Here is a 22,166-nt window from a genome sequence, read left to right as displayed (position 1 = left end):
TGGTTTGATCACAGGAATGAGTCTTACAGGAGACTGAATGTTTTCTTTCTATCTCTAATCACAAGCCAACTAATGTAAATTCAATAACATTTGTTGTTTCTAGCCATAACAGTAATGTCCTACTCATTGCAGCTGTCTCTGCTGTAGGTAGGCACGCATTTAATGAGTTTCTGCCTGTTTAAAAGAAGCCTTCTCTGTATTAATTTTATTTTAAATGTCATATGCAGTTTTATTATTCACATTGAATTGTTTATTTTTTAAAACAGTTTTAAATGTTTTGTATTATTTATTAGTATATTTTAATACTTTATGACTAATATTTTGGGCTTTTTTGAGCTTTTATTTATCAGAACAATGAGTCACTAAAGGAACCCTACCTGGCGCTTGAATTTAGACCAGAAAGCATAAAAAGTTCCTTTCCATCAAAATAAGAATGTGTTTGTGGTAGAATCATTTTACATTTATCAACCTTATGTGCGTACTTATTAAGACCTTACAGAAAAGATGAAATTTGTATATTATATGAGGTTTTGACTTAGCAAGACTATATTTATTTCTAGTAGTTTTATTTCTATACTTTAAGAAGTTTGTGTGGGTTTTTTTAGCTATAATATAGTATTTAGTAAGAAAAAAGAGGCAGGTAGCATGACCAAAACCATGATATCTATACATTAACACTTCTTACTAACCATTCAGGACACCTATCCGTTACAAAACTCATTTTCACTTTTTCATTAAAGTGTTTCTATTCAAGCTAAGTGTAAACTTTTTTTTTCTCTCTTTTACAAAGTAAAACAATAGCAAATAATTTTATTCCTGTCTTAAGATTTTCCTTTTCATTTAGCAGAGAACCACTAGAAGTGTCTCTGTAAATCCTGAGCAAGTCATAGCCCAATGGAACATTATGAAAGAGGTGGAATATCCTTTTGCTATGGAAGGAATGTGTCATGGTTTAACCAAAACCAGGACAAAAGGTTTCTGAGGTCCAGCCTCAGAACTTTTAGAGCCAATGAATCAGCACCTACTTCCTTGGCTTTCTCTGCTGCCTTTCAGGATATGCTTTCAGAGACAGGCGCATACACTTAATACCTTTGCTCTGGCTTGTTCCGGGGAAGTCCTTCAGAGTTATTCCTTTCATGCGGCTATTGACCAGTAACCCATTGACCATTTCTGTCAACCAATGACTGGTCAACAGCTTTATTTCTTTACTCTGAACATTTTTTTTTTTCCTGGCAGACCTGTCATTAAGATGAGCACAAGTCTTTTGAATAGACCAGAACTTCATTGTGTACTCTTAGTCAAAATTTTTCCATCTACCGGCCAAACCATTTTTCCAAGCAGCCACTTCTCCAGGGGGAAGCTTCCTTTATCTGAGATCTCATGATCAGACAAGAATCTCATGTAAGTCTGAATAAGATGTTGTATTTGGATACAGAGCAGGTTTTCCCCTTACTTGAAATCTAACTAACCACAATCTAGCATCAGTGGTCTTGGAACTGCTAATTGCATTGGGATAGACCCTAAATTCTGACTGAATTTACTATGACTCTCAGCACCTATGTGACACTGTGCTTATTCCTGGCTTAGAAACATAACCTCCATATAACTTCTTCTCCTACTTTTGTCCTCTGTTGTAAGCTATCCCTGAAGCTTTTGAAATGGGCTTCCCAGATCAGAGCGAGCATCCTTCCTGGGGAATTTCAATTTCTTCAAACCTCAGCTAGCCTCTTTTTTTTAAGGAATTAATGTCTTTCTTCCTCTTACCTCTTTGTTAAACTTTAATTCCTAAATTTGAAATTGTCATCATCATAGAATGGTTTGGTTTGGAAGGGACCTTCAAGATCATCTAGTTCCAATTTGCCACCATAGGCAGGGACACCTCCCACTAGACCAGGTGGCTCAAAGCCCTATCTAGCCTGGCCTTGAACACTTCCAGGGCTGTGGTATCCACTACTTCCCTGTGCAACCTGTTCCAGTGTCTCATACCCTCATAGTGAAGAATTCCCACTGCAGTGAATATTCATACCATAAATTTTACTGTTTTGTTATTTGAAGGACCCTTGTATTGATTCTGTCAATATTAGTATCAGTAACATGTATGGTGGTATGTGTTACTACTTATGTTTCTACTACTTAGAAAGCATTAGGATTCATTTTTATTGTGATAGCATAGATCTAAACACACCATCATGCGCACACAAATGTCTTTCAGTTCTTCCAGGCAGACTTATGCCTTCACAAATGCCAAGCTGTCATTCCGCTCAAGTGGAGTCTTTGCCCTTAAGTCATCATCACTCTAAACCAATCTGATACGTAAAGTATGATAGAAGTGACAGCAAGTTCTATAGGTTATACCCCTTACAGTGTAACTAGGAATGGTGTTTTTTCATGTCTTTTTTCTGCATCACTTTCTGCAAAGCAAGTATGTTGTGGTGGTCAGAGGTCTAAACACAGCAGCATGTAAAGCTTTTAAGTACCTGGATATCATGCTAAGACACAAGGTGTATCCAAGATCAACAAAGCAAAAGAATGGCAGTAGCTGAATGCTAGGTTCAATTGAAAACTTCCTTCCCCGGTTCATGGTCAAAAGCATGAGGTAGGATTAGTAGTTACGTCTGAAAGTCTTTTCTCATTAAACATCAAAGGGAGGTACCCTTTTTAAAAAATACTTCCTTTCATATCAAGCAAAACGGTTGTATTATTTTTGCTGGTTTTATCTTGGCAGCATTACTAAATGATGGACTACTTTTTTAATCTGTTTCTATACTCTTAGTCTGGAGCAGAGAAAACACAATAGGTAAAGCATATCATGCAGAAAGTATTTATCAACAAGTTTGTTTTATGTTTTAGCTCTCGGGACTTTTCATGCTTTTTTATAGTTGCAGTTTCTTTATTTTTTTTTTTTTTTTTTTTTTTTTGGCATACTTTGCCTCTTCTCCCTGATTTAGATTTAGGATGAAAACAGAAGACCAATTAGAGTTTCTGAATTTGAATTCTTAATGAAAATACTTTTTTTTTTTCCTTCATGACAGCAAAACTAACAGTAACTCAAAACTGTTTCATTTTGACAAAGTACTAATGTGAAATATTAGTACAGATATTAAAAGGAACTTCTAATACAAAGAAGGAAAGGGGCAAAGGGAGTATCCTGATAAAAAAAAAACAGAATATATTACTTACAGTGATGTTTGGAGGCCAGAGGGTGACAAAGGGACAAGGAAGATTGAACTTAAAAGAAACAAATGCCTTTGGATGGTCTAAGAATATAAGAATAGATGGGTGTCAGTGAAAGCTGAAATGCTGGATTGGTAAGTATCATGACAGTTTTTTAATTGTATAATACAGAGAAATACCTCTTACAGTTGATCTGAAGAAAAAGCAGAATAACTAAGTTTTCTCTTTTCATTTCTTAACCTATCTCTAAAACTGGTAAGGTCTTTTGTTGACAGCTGGACATAGGAAATATATCCTTCTTGTACATATAACTGAAAAATGGTAAAGCAAAATAATTAATTTCTTGATGACCTTCAAATTGTACCACATTCTGTTCCTTAGATAGGACAATCCTAATGCCTGGTGTTTAGCATTCTATCCTGAAAGTGCCTGAACATAACATAGTGTAAGAGGATGTGAACATCCAATTTCTTTGGCAACTGACTACACAGAAGTTTCATGCAGAAGTAAAGCCTGCTTTACTAATTCTAACTAGACATGCCTTGGTATGTAGCAAGGCAATGAAAAGTGTTTAAACCTTAAAAGCCTTAGGGTGAACGTATGATAGTTTATTGCAGCAGTGGCAAGAGTGTGATTTTTTTGAGTCTCTCCTGACTCACAAACAGTAAAAGAGCAAAGACCAGGCTAGTGTTAGGCCACAAGACTCACAGCAGAGCTGGATGTTACAAGGGTTTGTGCTTGTAATCTGAGTTCTGGTACAGCTCTTCAGTGACATAGAAGGGAGTATTGAGACTGGCATTGATAAATTACCCTGTGACCAGCTCAGTCCCATCTTGAAAATGGAGCGGTAGATCTAGCAGTAAATTATTGCCATAAACCCTCTTCCCACAACCTTTGCAAGGTATGTGGCAACTCTCTTGCGGTTCTGGCCTACAAAAATAGCTAAGGTCTTTTGCAAAAGATGAGTATTTCAGCCAACTTTAGCATATTGCAGTATGCTTTCGTATCTTGTCCTTTCCTGCAGAAAATATGTTGCCTTTCCTGATTAATACAGATCAATGTAAGCACGTGTTTGCTAACATGATCATTGGTGGTTTACAGTCATTGCGGTTAGCTCATTTCCAATACACCCGATTCCATTTTGTTGCTAATTTAAAAGGCTGGCTTCACTGCTATGCTGACTTGAAGGTGACACTATTAAGTGATAGAATTACTGTTGCACATTCACTCTCTCACAGCTGCAGAATTTCCATTTAAAACTATGGTAAAGACTTATCTAACTTAAGTCATTAGCCCTTTTCCATTGCAGTAATGCCAGGTTTGAATGTGCTGTATTCATCTGGGTAATATACTTCTAGAGAAAAAAACAGAACATTAATAAAGGGCGGGAATAAAAAGACAGTCATAATAGGTTATAATCAAGATAACTAGTGGTAATATAAAATAGAAACCTTTTAACAGCCTTGTGAGGAACTGATATTATAGCTTCATTTTATTTCTCATATCTGAAAAAAAAAAAAAAGACCTTCAATAATTGGAGGTACTAACATTTTTGTCTAATAGGCACCAAAATGCATTATATCAACATATCTCTGTTTCAGTGCTGTAGAAATACATGTGTGTTTTTTTCTCACATTTTAATTTGTTATTAATTCAGAAGTATTTCAAGGCATTTTTACAATGACTTTTTAAATGCATACTATATACTTGCATATGATAGACTTTTTATATGTGTATTAGTGCCCTCTACATGGTGAACAAACGCACTTACCTAAATATTTATTTATAATTTATGAATGGTGTGTTACTTCTTCTACATTAAATTGCTGTAGTAGATCTATTTCAAAAATCTGAATAATAGACCTGCTTCTTTGTGGCTTCCTTTTTCACAAATAAAACAATTTATGAAATCGTAATACAGCAGTAGTTATCACATAATCATAAAGGTTTTTCAGTGTGCTGCAGCAGTGGCAAAGTAAAGAACGTAAACGCGCATTTACATATGGCATAAAGAACTGGCCACTAAAACCTATAAATGACACTCTATGAATCAATTTTAATGCAGAAGGTAGCTTAGAGGACTTCTGATGTAGTTGAAATGATATTTGCATACATGCTTTCCTAAATTATATAAAATTTAGATATGTCAACTGCTGAACAGGTGTTGAAGGCAAAAACGTTCAAATACTTGTACTGTGTGCATTGTTGCTCTACTTTCAGTCCAGTTCACTAACTTCTAAAGATGCCAATTTCTCTTTTTTTAGCTATAGATAAAGTAAAATAATCTATACTCCTAATTTAGACAATTAATGGGATTTTTAAATGTAATGGAGAAACTCCTGATAAATTCCTCTGAGCTTTTGACATCTCAAAATCAAACCATTTATTTATGAAATATCTTAACTGAAGGGCAAATTCCCTTTTATAAAAATCTAGTGATTAATTCTTTTGGACTTTTTGAAGAAAATTGGATAGACATTCCTGGCTAGGCCTTGTAGGTAGACAGCAGTGTTATAGAATTTTCAGAAAGCTTCATAATGGGAAATTATCACTGACTGTTCGTGAAACTAGCTGAGAAACAGTTTTCTCATTCTCACATTTCTGGTGTCCCCCCTCCCCTCCAGATTCTAACATTTTTCCATAGTATTCTGTGCAAATACATGACACTGTTTTAGTAAGACTCAAGATAAAATTATAATTTAATTAGCCTTCATTTTATACTCAGGATATCCAAGTTCATATCCCATTCTTTTACATCCCAGGTGAGTTCCCTGGTTATGAAGCTATTGACTGTTGATAGTGTTCTCATTCATTGATTCATTCATTTTCATCAAGGAAACAGAGATTCTATTTTGTAACTGATTGATTATTCATTAGAGCATAAGTCTGAGAAAGGTTATCTTCCACAACAGAGTGAAAATACAGTATTTTTTATCTATTAGGTACAACAATAATCCAAGTAAAATTCATTTTTTAAGAAGTCCGGAAGGAAAATTTTTGTTCCATTATTGTAAACCCAAAATCATGTACACCATTTTAAGAGAAATGCAAATCCAGACTGTATCTAGGAAAAGAAGATGATTTGGGAGGTTTAGGAATTATTTACTGTGAAATCTAAATGTAAGCTTTAAATCTATTCATATATTTCGCTGTTGCAACTTTTCAAGGAGACTGTGTCAATTCAGAAAATTGTTGTGGCTAATCATTTTTATTGTTGTGTATCTTCATGTGTCATACATCATAGGGGGATAAAAAGTAAAAGGTGCTATGAAACCAGTTATATTTTAAAACTTGTTATTTATAAATCTCTTACATATTTTACACTTTCCTTCATATTGTGAAAAAATACTCAATATTAATGTGACTCTCAGAAGTTTTATGCAAATTTATCAACATTTTTCATCAGAAATGTAGCATTTAAAATAGCTATTTCCAATTACTAATTAACTTGGTCCAATTTTTTCTTTTTCTTTTTTTTTTTTTCTTCAAATAGATTAACTTTTTCAGCAGAGTAAACCAAGTGGTGGCCAACCATAGGTTTTGCTTATGAACCTTCAAACTGTGGATAAGCAACTGAACACATAGGCATAATCCAGTTTTATTTTCATTGTAAGACAAAAGATGTCTTAACTGCCCACCATTAGGAAGTAATGTTTCAAATGTTTGTACTTAATAGAAATTAGTATGATATTTAAGAAGATAAATACTAACTGTTGCAATTTTGCAAGTATTTCCTGGAACTGAGATTTGCTTTGATCAAAATTTATCACACCAAGAATACTTAATTTTAATTTATTGGGGAACTCATTCTAAATTGAAGGCTTAGTAAAAGTCTTGCTTTAGTTAAGATTGCCATATGGAAATTATGTATCAAACATTAGTCATAGAATCATAGAATAGTTAGGGTTGGAAAGACCTTAAGATCATCTAGTTCCAACCCCTCTGCAGAGGGCAGGAACATCATACACTAAACCATGTCACCCAAGGCTACATCCAGCCTGTCTTGAACACTGCCAGGAATGGAAAATTCACAGCTTCCTTGGGCAGCTTTGGGTAACAAATCTAAATCATTCATTTTACAATTTTCAGCTTGCCTCTTAAGATTTCTATGCTCATGATTTACTTTACAAGTGAACAGCTGCATCTAGTCAGGCCATAATACAGCTTCCTCTAATGACCCTGCAGGGGGGGCTGGAACTAGCTGATCTTAAGGTTCTTTCCAACCCTAACTATTCTATGATTCACAGTATCACAGTATGCTAGAGATTGGAAGGGACCTCGAAAGATCATCTAGTCCAATCCCCCTGCTGGAGCAGGAACACCTAGATAATGTTACACAGGAATGTGTCCAGGCCAGTTTTGAATGTCTCCAGGGAAGGAGACTCCACAACCTCCCTGGGCAGCCTGTTCCAGTCAGTGTTCCGTCACCCTCACTGAGAAGAAGTTTCTTCTCAAGTTTAAGTGGAACCTCTTGTGTTCCAGTTTGTACCCGTTACCCCTTGTCCTATCATTGTTTGCCACTGAGTAGAGCCTGGCTCCATCCTCGTGACACTCCCCCTTTATATATTTATATACACTAATAAGGTCACCCCTCAGTCTCCTCTTCTCCAAACTGAGACCCAGCTCCCTCAGTCTTTCCTCATAAGGGAGATGCCTTAATCATCTTCGTTGCCCTGCGCTGGACTCTCTCCAGCAGGTCCCCGTCCTTCTTGAACTGAGGGGCCCAGAACTGGACACAATATTCCAGATGGGGTCTCACCAGGGCAGAGTAGCCCTACCTGTACTTCCAGTACGGCCACGTCAGTGTTGTACCTGAAACCTTGGCTATTTAACATTGGTGAGTTTTTTGCTTCTGAGGGATTCCACAAGGTTGAAATCCCAGCAATTGTGCCAGTCGTAGCAAAATCCACCTCCATAGCAAAAATTCATTTGCATTGTGTTTTTTTTTTAATAGAAGCACACTTCTTAAATATGCTTCAAGCCATTTATTAAAATTGAAAGTCTTGAAGAGCTGCACAATCAACATGTGGTCCAGCAGCTGCATTCTGACTCCTTTGGGTTTCTGATCAGCCCAACATAAATTATAATAATGGGTTTTACAAAAGAATCACCAAGCATTTTCTGTGGATTTTTTTATGGTTGTTAATCTGCATAATTTAATATTTCTCTCTTTATATAGTCTGGCAGTGATCAGCTGTTCCAAGGTCTTAGTGTTGAATAACAGCTATCTAATCTCACAAAGGCGCTTTTAAATGTTACCTGTGTACACATGGTAAAAGAATTAAGAATTTTTTTTCTTATTGCAATTACACTTTTAGAACTTAAAGCCTATGTTTTCAATGTCTCTTCAATTGTAAAACAATCTTGATTAATTACTCACATTTCTCTGTAAAGCCTGTGGACGCTTTAACTTGGTAATGGGTTTGAAACAAGTAGAACTGTAGAATCGTAGAATCCTAGAATCCTTAGAATACTTAGAATAAGTACAGTTACAAGCTTCAAAAATTATATTTACAAAAATGATTTACAAACTCTTCCTTAAACTCTCAAACTCATTCAACAAATTGGTGTTACAGCCTAATACTTGCATAATCTTAGTGCTTTATATTGTTGCTTGACATTTCTGGAAAATCTAGAGAAAGATGAGGGCAGTAAATTTGAACTGCGCCTGTGATGCTGCAATGTCATATAATTTTTACATGTCAAAATCCTACACCATTCTGCTGTCAGTACATTTGAGGTGATTTGCTTACCAAAATGATGTTAAGGAGTGGGATAATGCTAATGTTTGGGTTATTTTTCACAGTAAAATAATATATTAGTTTTTTTGATTCTTGGCTCATCAACTCCTCAACTGGCATTCTTTTCACCTGGAAGGTACCGGTGTTGTTATGTGAGCTAATTTATAAATTGCAAAATTTTTTTTGTTGGTTAAATAAATGACAAAATTTCCTTAGCATGAACATACATAAGCAAATATAATCTGACACCAAACACTGACATTGTACTTCCATCATTTTTAGGAAGCATGTCGTTTCCCAAAGGCTGAATTTCAGGAACCTGTAAATTGAGCAGAAATCAATAGTTTACACTGGTCTCTCTGAATTCTGAATATTCAATTTCAGGAGAAAATGTGACTATTTTTTGCTTGGAGCAAAAGGGTCACCTTGATTTGCTCTGTATCAAAAAATAGTGGTTTTACTGGTCTGGTTTTTCTGGTGTTTATAAATATGTTATGCATAAAGAGTTTTTTTTTATAAATACAGAATTGGGCTTCTGGTCTTTTTTCCTGGCTCATACTCATTGCTGAATTTTCTCTAGCAACCTCTATAGGGACTGTATTCTTTGACCAGAAGTTTGCCTTCACAAGTGCTTCTTTCTTACTGAAGTCTTTACTTAACTCATTCTCTTCCACTGGAAGCTGGAGATGGGAGTAATTTTATTCAGTTACCCTTACAGTTTTGATTTTACATCCTTCACACATACTCAGTTCCCTTGCTATTTTATTTCCTCTGAAAGGTTCACTTTTTATAGGCTATCCATTCTAACTTATGTTCCTTTGAATTCAGTTCCCTAACTACTTCCTTTTGAGCTGTACTTGAAAGGGCTTGAAGGTTCAAGTAGTTTCTTTTTATTACTTTTTCCTGTGCATTCATCTCTCTCTAGAATTTCACTCATCTCAAAGTAGGTCTTGGTTATGATTCTGTAAGTAAGGGAATACAGTTAATAATTCCTTGTCTTATTTATGTAAAAAATTGTTAAAACATTGTAAAGTATTAAATACCTAAACTATATTTCTTTCCTTAAAAAAAATGCTAATCACTTTGAATCCTGATTAATATTGCTCTATTTATTAGTCATAAAAAGGTATGATTGTAGCACCATTTCCTAAGCATCATTGAACTATGTTATCTAACTTCCCATCAAAGCACTACAAATTTAAATTAAAAATTAAAGAAAATCTTCCTGTAGCTTTTCTTTTTTTTCTATATTTTTAACTAATGTTGATCCCCCGTCTTCTATTTTCTGGATGGCTCTTATTTTTCATCTTTCTTACTGAAAACAAGATAATTATAAGTGCCTGCTTTTCTTCCAGTATAAAATAAAAGAATTTGCAGATATTCCTGAACTTACTGATAAAATATATTTTAGTATAAAGCATTTACTGTGAGAACTGTTATACTTTTAAGGTCGTACAAGAAGAAGAAGGAAAAGAAAAAAGTGGGATTATATCTTCAAATAGCCAAAGGAGCACATCTGGTTTGTTTTGAGGTTTAATTGTATTTTATTTAATTATACTGGTTTATCCTTAATTCTGCCTGCCTGGATTTTCAGTCTTTTTGGAGAAATTTTGTCTTCATTTTGAAATTTCTATTTTGTTAGGTAAGAAATGCCTTCTCATCTTTTAAAAAACTGCTGTTGAAAGTGAGGAAATACCAATTCTGGCTTAGAAAAGCTGTCATTTATCTTTGTTATCAGTCTTTGCCTCATATTATCTTCGACACTTCTGATGCATTTAGTGTCTGACCTGTACGACAATGATGTTTTATACATCTTTGCATTAATTGTGTTCTTTCAAACGTTACAGCTGTGGTCTTCTCATAAACAAAGGTTGGCAATTTTGCATCCTGCTCAGCTATTTATATCTTAATATCCCATTGCCACTTCAAAAATAGAAAAACCCTTGGTCTTGCAAATATTTAATTTTGCTGATGAAAAAGGGATCTGGAAGAGCACTCTGATTTCTGAGATCCAGCTCCTGTAGAATTTCTTACGTGCCAATATAGTTGGGGGTGAGAATTGCTTTGAATGAGAGAAAGCCTGGCTATACAGACATGCTATTCCTGTCACTTAAAGTAGCAGAATTGCAAGGCAAAATCAGGTTTAAAAACAGATTCTACACTGCACCTCTGTGGATGCTTTTAGGTGAAGAGATATGCTTTTTTTTTACCCCTCCTGGGGTTCTCTATAACACTCGTGAAGTTTTGTTATAGAAAGTGGATTTAGTTGTTTTTGTGTGAAACCTTTATAGCAGCAGTTGTAATGAAATTGTTTTCAGTATGCTTTGCCAAGATATTTGTAAAGTTTATAGATTTCTGGAAATAAAAACCTAGGACCTAGGATACTCAATACCAGTATTTTACAATAAAGGATTTTTTTTTTTTTTTTTTTTTTTTTTACAAAAATTGAGTTTAGAAGATGAACAGTGATGACTATCTCACAGTACTTTAACAATTGATTAGAATTTTTTGGCTTCTTGCTCAGGACATTTTCTCTTTAATGCTATAAAAAGGTATTAGCAATTAAATACTCTATAGCCTCATTCTGGTTTCAGATCCTGGTAGGATAAGTTTACTAAATGTTGTTGGCATATCTATATATCTTGTCTCTATTAAAAATATTTTTAAACATACTTTAGAATATTTAAACATTATATAATTGAAAATATTATGTTTATAATATTGTAACAAGGTGGTGCCTCTGTTCTGTTGAGCACTTATATAGCTAGTGTGAGATATTGTGGGTTTATTTTTAAGCTGACTCAGAATTCGACGCTCAGAACACAAGAAAACCTCTATTGACATGCAGCAATCAGACCCAGAGTATTTAGTAATCACTTTTAATTATCCCAGACAGTTTCCTTTATCTTACTTCTAGTGATGGAAGGTAAAAGCATTCCTTTTTCTACAGAAGTTTTTAATCAGTTCTTTTACCTTTTCTGACAGTTCTCTGTAGAAAAGACTTTTGCACAATAGTTCTAGCTATTTTTATTAGTACAGTGCCCAGTACACCATCTTCAGAGAAGGTAAGTAAAATTTTACGGGCACATGTATATTCTTCAGTGGTTTTCTTAAAAAAAACCCACCAAACAAAGAAAAAAGCCCAACTAAAGTTTATATCATATTTTTATTATTACAAACCCTTTGAAAGATTGGCATCTAAATTTAAGCAAATAAAATGAGCGTGTGCAAAAAATAACTGACACTTCTAGAATGTGTTATATGATATTCTTTTCCTCATCCGTAAAACAATCCATCTCCCAAGTGTTGAAATGAGAATTTCGGCAAGTCAATGCTGAAAAGTTTGGATCTATAAATGCTTTCAGATTTGTATATGAAATACATCTACTAATAAGTAGAAAAAGTTTCACATTATATCCATCCAGATTTTTATATAAAAATGCGAACATTAATATGAAGAAACATTTGTTATCATTAATAAAGGATTAAATCAGACATCTTGTCCTAAAAATGTCAATTTGTGGTCATACATTTCAATGTGTTATTTTCCAAAGTAATTGTACTGTATTTTATGTATTTTAGGCACGGAAGGGGCAGTGTTTGGGCACTCTGTGGAGACACCCCATATCAGAGCAGAACCTTCCCAAGACCTCAAGTAGGTGTTGTTAAAAAGTTGTTTTTAAGTCCAGTATTCTCAAAAATAATTGTCTTCTTTAAAAGCAAATATCTGTATAGTAATATATACTACATACTTAATGACATACATATCCAACATACTGGTAGACTCGAATTTGTTCTATTGAAAAACCCCACTAACTTCTATCACAGAAAATGTAAAATACATTACTTTTTCTAAATTACTTGTCTTCTGCTGCAGAATCCGTGAGGAATGTGTTTTCCTCAGAGATAGGAACAGTCAAGGGGTTTTAAGTTCAAGTGAGTACAGTACTTTTTAATAGATTCAGACCCAGATTTTGATTTTTTTTATACCTCTTGCAGAACATGTAAGTCAAGTTGAAGTAAACAGTCCCAAATTTTTTCTTCAAGTGGTATTTCTGGGTTCTTAAAATACTACGAGCACACACACACATGCTTCCAAAATTCATTTCCAAGTGAGGCTAGACTTGTAAATGAGAAAAGTCCAAAGTTTTCTGGATTAGTCACAAAAGTGGAGAAATAAGTACATAGTAAAACAGCTAGTCTAAAAATTACTAAAATATCTATGGAATGAGAAACAGAAAATTTAGAAAGGTTTATAGTGAAAGCTTTTTCTTGAAGTGCATGTATGTGCTCTGGTAAATACTAGTCTGTCATTTATACACATAATTAATGAGAATATATGACAATCGCAGAAAAGCAAAGGTCCCTCTCAGCAGAACAGGTGTGAAACCATATAAACATAGGTTGAATTCTTCTATGATTCCTATGATATACCTATCCTTTTACCTTCCCGTCAGTGGTTACAGTGAATTGCCACTGAAAAGCATTGTTGAATGCCCTTCCCTATATTTGTAAAGGCATTTAGGATGATCCTTGTGGGACCATTATACGTGAGGTGTAAGAATTAAATGACTGTGATTAATTGTTTACAGTAATCATTTTAAGGTAATGTAATGGTTTGGGGTCTTCCAGAGGACCCTACCTTTGCCGAGACTCCTGTCAGTCTTTGTTGAGAGTAGTTGTAAAGATGTTTATTAGTGATGACCCCTGAGGTGGTATGGTATCTAATCAAAGGAGGTACAGCAGAAATCAAAGTTTCAAAGTGGAAACAAAAAACTTTTCTCAGGGGTGCAAAAAATTGAATAAGAGGGTGGAAATTGTTCTACTCAAAAGAATGTAGAGAAGGAGCTCTGTTTACTTTCTAATACTTAATAATTAAAGAGTGTAATTGTACAGTAAGCTAGACAACCCTGTGTCTTTAGGATTCATTTCATTGGGATTAAAATCACCTCATGGCTTATGAAACTTACGTATCAGGCACTCACCTCTCTTGTCTTTTGTCTTTATTCATTGCCATGAAGCCCGTTGTTGCTTAATGTTTTCCAACTCCATCATCCTTTCAGCTCATTTTTCCAAGGTGGACTTAAATTAGTGAGAATTTCCATTCAACTTTCTGCCCTCTCATTAATAACAAACTGAACCCAGACTTTTTTTTTTTTTTTTTTTTAAATGATGAAGCAGAAACCATTGTTGTTTGGTCAGCCTTAACTTACATGTAAGCCATTTTTTTCTTAATATGGTCAGCCTATATTGTGTTCTACAATATTTTGTACACATGTGCTCCTATATATTACATAGGATTCAGTGATACTTCTTTTTTAAAACTCTGAAGTTATTTTAATCTTTTTTAAAATATGAAAATTACCATTTGGACTTAGATTTCTTGGGTTTTGGCATGAGCCTTTCTAGAAGGTAACATGAATACCCTTTTTAGCCTTGTAGCTTGAAAGAACTATAAATAATTGTGGGTTTGTGCGATGTTTTCTGACACCAAAATAAAATTAGTCACTTAGATTGTATATATCCCTTTAAAGATTCCCGTTACCATATGTCTTTTTATCTTATTTCAAATTATATTTAAAAAAAGAAGAAACCAAACTGTTGTGGTTTTTTTGAGTTCAAGCCCTACATTAATTTTCTCCAGAAATATTTTCTTTTTCTAATTTAATTAAATGTTGTCAGAAATGACAGTGATCTGTCATTTAGGGGATGATTTGCCAAGTACATCCAAATAAATAGGTCACCAATGACATCTCCCTGTGGCCTCAGAAGCTACCTCTGTCACAGAAACAAAACACTAACAAAGCCTATTTTCTGTCCTCAGGCCCAACTGATAAAACTACATTGATATTGTAAAATCATTGTACCCTCTAAAACGGAATAGCTGTATCCTAAATGCTGAGTGGGAATGGTCCTTGACTCATGCTTCCCTGCAAATACTGCCTGAAAATTGTTTGGCAGAGTTGTAACTGAGTCTCAAATATGCCAAGAACTGTTTAGTTGCATATGTGAATGAGTGGCAGGCTGTGGCCTGGGACCTAGCACCTTTTAATGTTTTAATAAAATCTTAGGCAAAGTGTCCAATAGACCAATGCTGATAATCCTAAACCAATTTATTTTTCCAAATGCTTCATCCCCATGCTTTGTGACTTCTGTAATTATCAGTAACATGGGACAGTAGAGAGTTTGTTGAGTTGACATTGGAGTTCTCACAGGTAACTGCAGTTTGACAGTGAGTTGCAGTGCCTAAGTGCAAATGCATTAGGCTATGATAATACTTGTATACTTGAAAGACACAAGAATTTATGTTAGCTCGTTAATTAAAATAAAACTGATCCCATATTTTTCATGTTGGGATGTGTATTTGTGGTGAAATAGTAAACCTGAGACATAAAGATATGAGTATATTTAAATAAAAACTTTTTTCTTTTTTTTTCCTTCAAAAAATGATGCTGGAAATTTACTCAAAACCTTAGATGTGTAAAACAGTTCACTACTGAATTTAAAAAATGGAATTCTCACCAGCTTGATTACTGGGAATGAAACTGACCTGTAAAATATGGATTAAGGTTTTGATACTCACAAAGCTCATAGTGTTGGCCCCCAAAGTCCAGGGATTTTAGGTCAATATATTCTGGACAGGGAGCCAAAAAGAGAAAGTCAGATTCATAGTAGCTTCACTTATTTAAACTTTGTCTCATCCACTCTTTATTCTGTATCCATATTTTGGGGTCTTCAGACAGAGCAGCATCTCTAATATTTGCTATTAAAAATTGTTTTGTAAAAATAAAATTCAGTTTTTATTTAAAATTATTCCTTCCTGTGTGCCCAACCACTGTGGTCCCATCTTTGTTATATTTTCAGATAATAGGGAGATTTTGCTTTCAGAAAATGTTTTTCTACAATCCTTTGTGAAAGCTGGTAAGACATGTTGTGTCAAATCCCAAAAACTAGTTAAATCTGATTTTCATTAGCTGGGATAAGCAGCATAAAAGAGTACATGCCTTAGAATCAGTAAAATGAATTATACCTTAGTAACTTAATCTTCATATTTCTCTCTCTACTTTTTCTCACAGGAACATAGTAAGGAAAACAAAACTGCCAATATATTCCCCAAATATTGGTTTTAGGGTAATAGTGCATTAAAACATGGTGCATTAATAGGTAATATCCATGCATAAAAGAGGCAGACGGTAGTTAAATGCAGATAGATTTGCCCTCAATAATCTTCTTAATGAGGGGGTAAATTAATTTGGTTTTGTTCTCTGGGTTTAACTGCAAAATCAAATTTAATGTGTTTTTTTCATCTTCTGTGTCAAGCTTCGCATACCATTGACTATCATGCAAGCTAATGGTGGGCATAGTGAGAGGAAAATTGATCAATGTGATGGTTTGTAAGAGCCATTTTTTGTGACGTTTAAGGGATGGCTTACTAAAAGGGGAAAATATCTATTCTATAAAAACCTGGAGCCAAAAAAAGGCATCAGAAAGGAATTTTAACATTAACTTTTTAGTTGTCTGAGCAGGCTGAGAGTAACAAAACCCCTGGGACTGTTTATCTCTTTTTACTCAGAAATCAAATAACAAGTCACAGCTCATCAAAAGAGAGAAAATGCAGTAGAGTAAAAATCCCAGCTTAATTCCTGTGCTGTTTTAATGATATCATCTTCTAGTTACTTTCTCAGTATTCTTATTTTTCTTAATAATGGGGACATGTTTACTGTTTATGTTTTCAGAATTTGGTGTTTAAATAGTTATTTCAGTGCTTGGGTACATGCTTTGACAGAAACTTGTTTGCCCAGTCTTTTCTTTAGCTGTTGAAAATATTTTATTTTTGTTTAACATACATGTTCATGCAAAAATAAAGATGGGTGTTATGCTTCTTTTTTTAACACATATATATGCTTTTATATATAAAAGACATTGAAAAGAATAGAGAACAAAGCCGGTACTAAAAGTTCATAATATGCAGATAGGACACAGTAGGAACAAAAGGTAACTAAGTATGGCTTTTATACTGAAAAAATAATTTGCTTTAGTGTTCAGTGACAATTATTACATCTGACATTGGAGAAGGGAAAAGGCTCTAGTAGGAACTGAGATATGAAGGGAAAAAAGTACTGCTATCACAATAGATGGCAAAATTAATTGAGTTTCATGTAGTTAATAGTCTCCATCCCTGATCTGTGACTGAGCTAAAGGTTAAAATCAGGTCAAATTGCCAAAACTTATAATAAACCTTTCAGACTGGGAAGCAAACACTGTAAGACTCATGATTTGGCAATGGTAGAACTTCTAGTGAAATTGATAGAAAAGATGGGTTAAAAGAGTCATCTGTTGTGTTAGGTCCTTTAGTCTAAACTCATTAGTATGCAATGCTTTATGTTGAAAGATTCATTAGAGAAAAGAATTACTAAGGGATTAAAGATAACTAAAAATTGGGGTGAAGTAGAAGGTGGGTATATTGTGAAATCCAAGGAAATATTTTCCCCTTGAAAAGATACCAAATCTTCTAGGAAACAGAAAATAGGTAGATGTCCGTTCTGGAGCTTAAGTATTTTATATAGTGGGGTATCTAATAAGAAATAAAAGGCAAGACAAAGAGTGTATTTAGAGACATTTTAAGTGGTATATAATAAGCACATATTGTTCATAGCCTTCCTTCAGCCTTGAGGGAGATTTCAAAGACTTTCTTCAGGACTCATTATCAGTTTTAATAATCCTCTTTCTGCTAGAAGGAGGTACATGGGTTTGGAAGCACTAGCAATCAGAAGATCTGGAGCACTAGAATAAGAATGTTGTGAAACTCAACAGTGTGATGGTGAATAGTGGACAGAAATTAGCACCCTGCCTCTCAGATGCAGGAAATTCAGGAATAGCATTTCAAAAGGAAAAATAGGGACAATTAAAATTCTTTATCAGCAACTGGATTATGATTGCTTTATGATTATGTCTTGCCATTGTTTCAGGAACACACAGATGGGCTCCAAGTATAGCTGTCTTAGGCTAACAAGGTTATGAGTGCAAATATACCCTATGAATTCTCAGTTTCTACAGGTCTCAAGACCTGTATAAAGCTTGGAGCAATAGAAAGCATCAGCACAGTGCTGAGTTACTGAAAGATAAGGCAGCTTTACACTCTGCAGCTTAGTGTAAAGGCAGCTGAAGAACTTTCTTTACAGGAAGCTGGCTCAGGTGTAATAGCAGCTACAGCCAGCAGAGATGCTCAGGGTCCCAGGGGCAGATGCACAGGGGCTCAGTAGTGCTCTGCTGTTGTGCCCTTGGCTCCACCAGGGCATGTTGCATCTGAGGTTGCCCCAGGGTTGTTGTACCACTTCAGACCCAAGCTGCTGCTACATGTTCAAGAAATTCTAGTTCCATGTAGGTCCACCTTACGACTAGGTACAAGAGCACAAGCTTTGGTCAACTATTTCATTTTCTGAGATATTCCAGGTAGAGGTGGTTGACTATTTTTTTAATTGGAATTTGAACAACAGTTCTTAATGCCTAGGGGCTGATGTTAGTGACAGCAGAAATAATTTCTGAAATGCTTTGTATTCGAAAACAAATAGATTCTTGTTCCACCGTACCTGCATACTCCTTTTGCTGTAGTCTTTCTATTGAAATGTGATCTGATATAGTACTTGTAGTTCATAAAACTTGTACATTAAAGCCAAGTAATGCTGCTGCAACATCCATAATATTTCAATTTCCTGCCTTTCTTATGATTTTAAGTGATTAGGCTTACTACTGCAATAACAAAAAGCGTTATTTGTATTTTTATCACTTGATCAACATTTAATTTCCTTATTCTTTCCTTATACTAAATTTCTCACCAGATATTTTCTTACGCTAGCTTTTCCTCTTCATATGAGTATCTCCATTTTCACTCTTTAGACACTTTTCCAAGAAAACAGGACTTCTTAATTTTGCTGTCTATCAATTCTCTCCCCTCATGTCCTGACAGTTTGTGAAACAGCTAGGCAGTCTCATCAATATTTGATAGAAAGGCAAAAGATCTTTAAGTTTCTATGTGTTTTCAGAAAACCAGTGCCTAACTAGATGCTAACAGTATATCAGAAAGTATTAGTATTTATAGAAATTTACCTATTTCTATACATATGGGTTCAGGCTAACTTATCTTGCTTCATGGTCGGGTCATTATTATAGTACGTGGAGGACATGAGGTTCCTAGCAGTGTTGTGGGTGCAGAAAGCATGGTTTGGGTTCTTATCCTAGCACCATGTTGGAGCCAGACCAAAGATCTGAAGCTCATACAGGCTGGATATGACAAAAAAGAAGGCTCAGAGGATGGAGAGGCATGTAGTGGGTAGTTACAGGGAGTACATGAGTTTGTAAAACTATTATATTCCAGTGTTCACAACCTTCAGGTTAAAACTTAAACAGGGGAAATTTAGGTTGGATATAAGGAGGAAATTCTTTCCTGTTAGGGTGGTGAGGCACTGGAATAGGTTGCCCAGGGAGGTTGTGAATGCTCCATCCCTGGCAGTGTTCAAGACCAGGTTGGACGAGGCTTTGGGTGATATGATTTAGCGTAAGGTGTCCCTGCCCACGGCAGGGGGGTTGGAACTAGATGATCTTAAGGTCCTTTCCAACCCTAACGATTCTATGATTCTATGAATCTATTGCCTATAATTATACAGAGAACTGCAGAGGTAGCCTCAGCAATAGAGAAGAACAAATCATCTTACACGTCTTATTGTGCAATTTTCATTCTCTGCTCAGTTGTATTTCAAGATAGAATTCACTGCCAAAAATAAAGAAAAACCTATTTGGTATCTTTGTAGTTCACCACTCCACTTTGTGTAGCAGAAAGTAAAAAAAACCCCTCTCTCTAGTTCTCTCCAAAATGATGCTTGCCCTAAAGAAGTGACTGAAAATAAACTAAAACTTTCCTTCTTTCCCTAGGGTTTCTTTGGTTCGTTTTTTTGTTTGTTTGTTTTTGTTGGGTTTTTTTGATGGGCTGTTTGTCTTCTTGGCCTGTTCAGATACAGACACATATTTGAGCCATTGGAGAGTATATTCCAAGGTCTCTGCTAGGCTTAATCTGAAGAAGTTGAATCAAACTTGTTAAAGGAATCTCAGCAGAATAATTTCCACATGAGATGCAGTTTCCTTATGATGTAGATCAGCTAAAATATATCCAATTATATAATCTCAAGGCACTTTAGGGAAACAATATTGAAAACATCATTGGAGGATTACAGGTGGTCTGGACTGTCACTTCTGAAGCACAGGAATCTAATAGTTTTCAAAGCTGAGAATATTTTATGTCAACCGGTTCTCTTGCATTTCCCGTTGTTCAAAGAGCCCAGTCTGGCTGTTCAATCTCCCTCAGGCACTTTATGTTCAGATCTTACTCTTGACAGCCACTTGAGCATTATCTGTGGGCATGTTGCTTCAATCTCTGACAAGATAGATTTCTATTTTAAGAAAATATATACTGAAGTACAACTCAGGTAATGGAGCTATTTCTGGGAAGAAAATAAATTTTATGTAAGGACGTTTAGTGGAGTGGCAGGGCATATGTAGAAGGGGTTTCAGGTCAGAACAAAAGTAAGGAACATTATGGGAAGAGGAGTGCTTTGGGTGGAATAGGGGTAGCTCTAAGGTGTCAAGGATACAAGGAATTCTTTTCCCGTGTCTTTTCTTAAGGGACTGTTTTGGATTGTCTCATACACAGATCTTTGTCTCACAGCCTGTATGTTTAGACTTTGAAGCATGTTGATTTTTTTTTCTCTAAGAAATGAAAGCACACGTTCTAGACCTCTAATTTCTACTAAGTTTTTTGATTCACAAAAGTTTGAGTTTTAGTGGACTTTACATTCCATAATGCATGAATTCTTGCTACCTGAGATTCCAGTTAGGCCTTGGTTTATGTTCTTAATTTTTTAAAATTTATTTATTTTTGTAGTTTCCCTGTGTTTAGCTATTCTGGCTGTGTCCTCACCCACTCTAAGAAACAACCAGACATTAAGTTCTCTCTAATTTTCCTCATACAATCTGCTTATTTTGCTAAGCTCTTGCTTTAAATACTTGATCTCTCCAGCACTCCTCACCTTTCCTTGATGTTTCTTCACTTTTCCAAGTGCTTTATTAACATCACTGAAAAATTCTTTGATGACACTCTATTCCTTACTTTTTCCCCCTCGGTGACTAATATTTTTTAATATTCTCATAAGAGATGCTCAATTTCCCTATTTGGGGAAATTGTTTTTCTGATTTATCGTCTATGTCAAATAACATCAAAATATTCAGTGGTTTCAGGCGTTGTCATGATAATGCAGACCCATTGAACTGAAAGTACAAGACAATTAGAACTCAGATTTGAGCCCAGTCTGGTGATTTCTGGGTTAATGAGAATTTCAGGAGTTACAGTAAAGGCATGCTGACACATGCCGACGTCAGTGACGCACAGAGCACAGACATAACATGAAAGGGTATAGAGAATCCCAATCTTCAGTTCTGATTTAAGTCAACAAATTGTCCTATTTAAATTTACTGTCCATGAGTTGCCAAATTGAACATTGGGAAAACAAAATCATGTTAATATTTACTCATTTAGGCTATTACTTTTTCCTTAAGATATCTATTTAACTTTTTCTAACTTAAGACTCACGTCATGAAGTCACAAAATAGTGACAAATTGTTCCCTTAAAGTTTAGGTTCCCACATAAATCAAAGAAAGCTTCACATGAACATATAAGAATTTATTTCTTAATGAAGAATAGTTGTTGATCAGTGGCAATACTAAGGATCCATGAGGCCTGCACATTTATATATGCAGTTCATTAAAAAAAAAAATCATCCTGAAAATATAAGCATTTGATTAATGCAACAAGCATTAGAATGCTGCAAGCTTCAGGAGAAATAACTATTCTGGCAATGATTCATATGTATCTCAAAAAGGTACACATTTTGATACATTTACATGTGCCAAAATGATATTTTTAGTCACTTTATATGTTCAAAAGTGAACGTATAATCTTGTAAATAGTATAAGTAATGAGTTAAAAATAAGTGACTAGCAATTTTATATTCAGAGCATTCCCATTGTGATGTCACATGCAGCTAATAAAGAATCCTCTCTTTAAATAGTTATAACATCTTAAAAAAGGCTTCCAGGTGTATTTGTCACTGTGATCATAAAATTACTTGGCTATTTATGAATACCACTGAAGTTTGCAGACTGATTTCCAGGAAATGGATGAAATGGACCCCCTAATTTTA

General features: G+C 34.9%; 1 protein-coding gene across 3 annotated transcripts in view; it reads left to right on the top strand.

Annotated features, from left to right (window-relative positions):
* The window catches only part of SGCZ (sarcoglycan zeta), a 441,993-nt gene that overhangs the window by 400,510 nt on the left and 19,317 nt on the right, over nucleotides 1-22,166 (top strand). For all 3 annotated transcript variants that reach the window (XM_061473161.1, XM_061473145.1, XM_061473153.1), the window contains exon 6: nucleotides 12,498-12,570. In XM_061473161.1, coding sequence (XP_061329145.1) covers nucleotides 12,498-12,570 — 73 coding nt within the window. The remainder of the gene's footprint in view (nucleotides 1-12,497; nucleotides 12,571-22,166) is intronic.

Source organism: Pezoporus flaviventris, unplaced genomic scaffold, assembly GCF_033815535.1.
Source record: "Pezoporus flaviventris isolate CSIRO_AGI_PZ_B2104156 unplaced genomic scaffold, CSIRO_AGI_Pfla_v1 ptg000002l, whole genome shotgun sequence".
Lineage (NCBI taxonomy): Eukaryota > Metazoa > Chordata > Aves > Psittaciformes > Psittacidae > Pezoporus > Pezoporus flaviventris.
The sequence above is the reverse complement of the archived record's forward strand: the minus strand, read 5'-3'. Positions and strand labels throughout refer to the sequence as shown.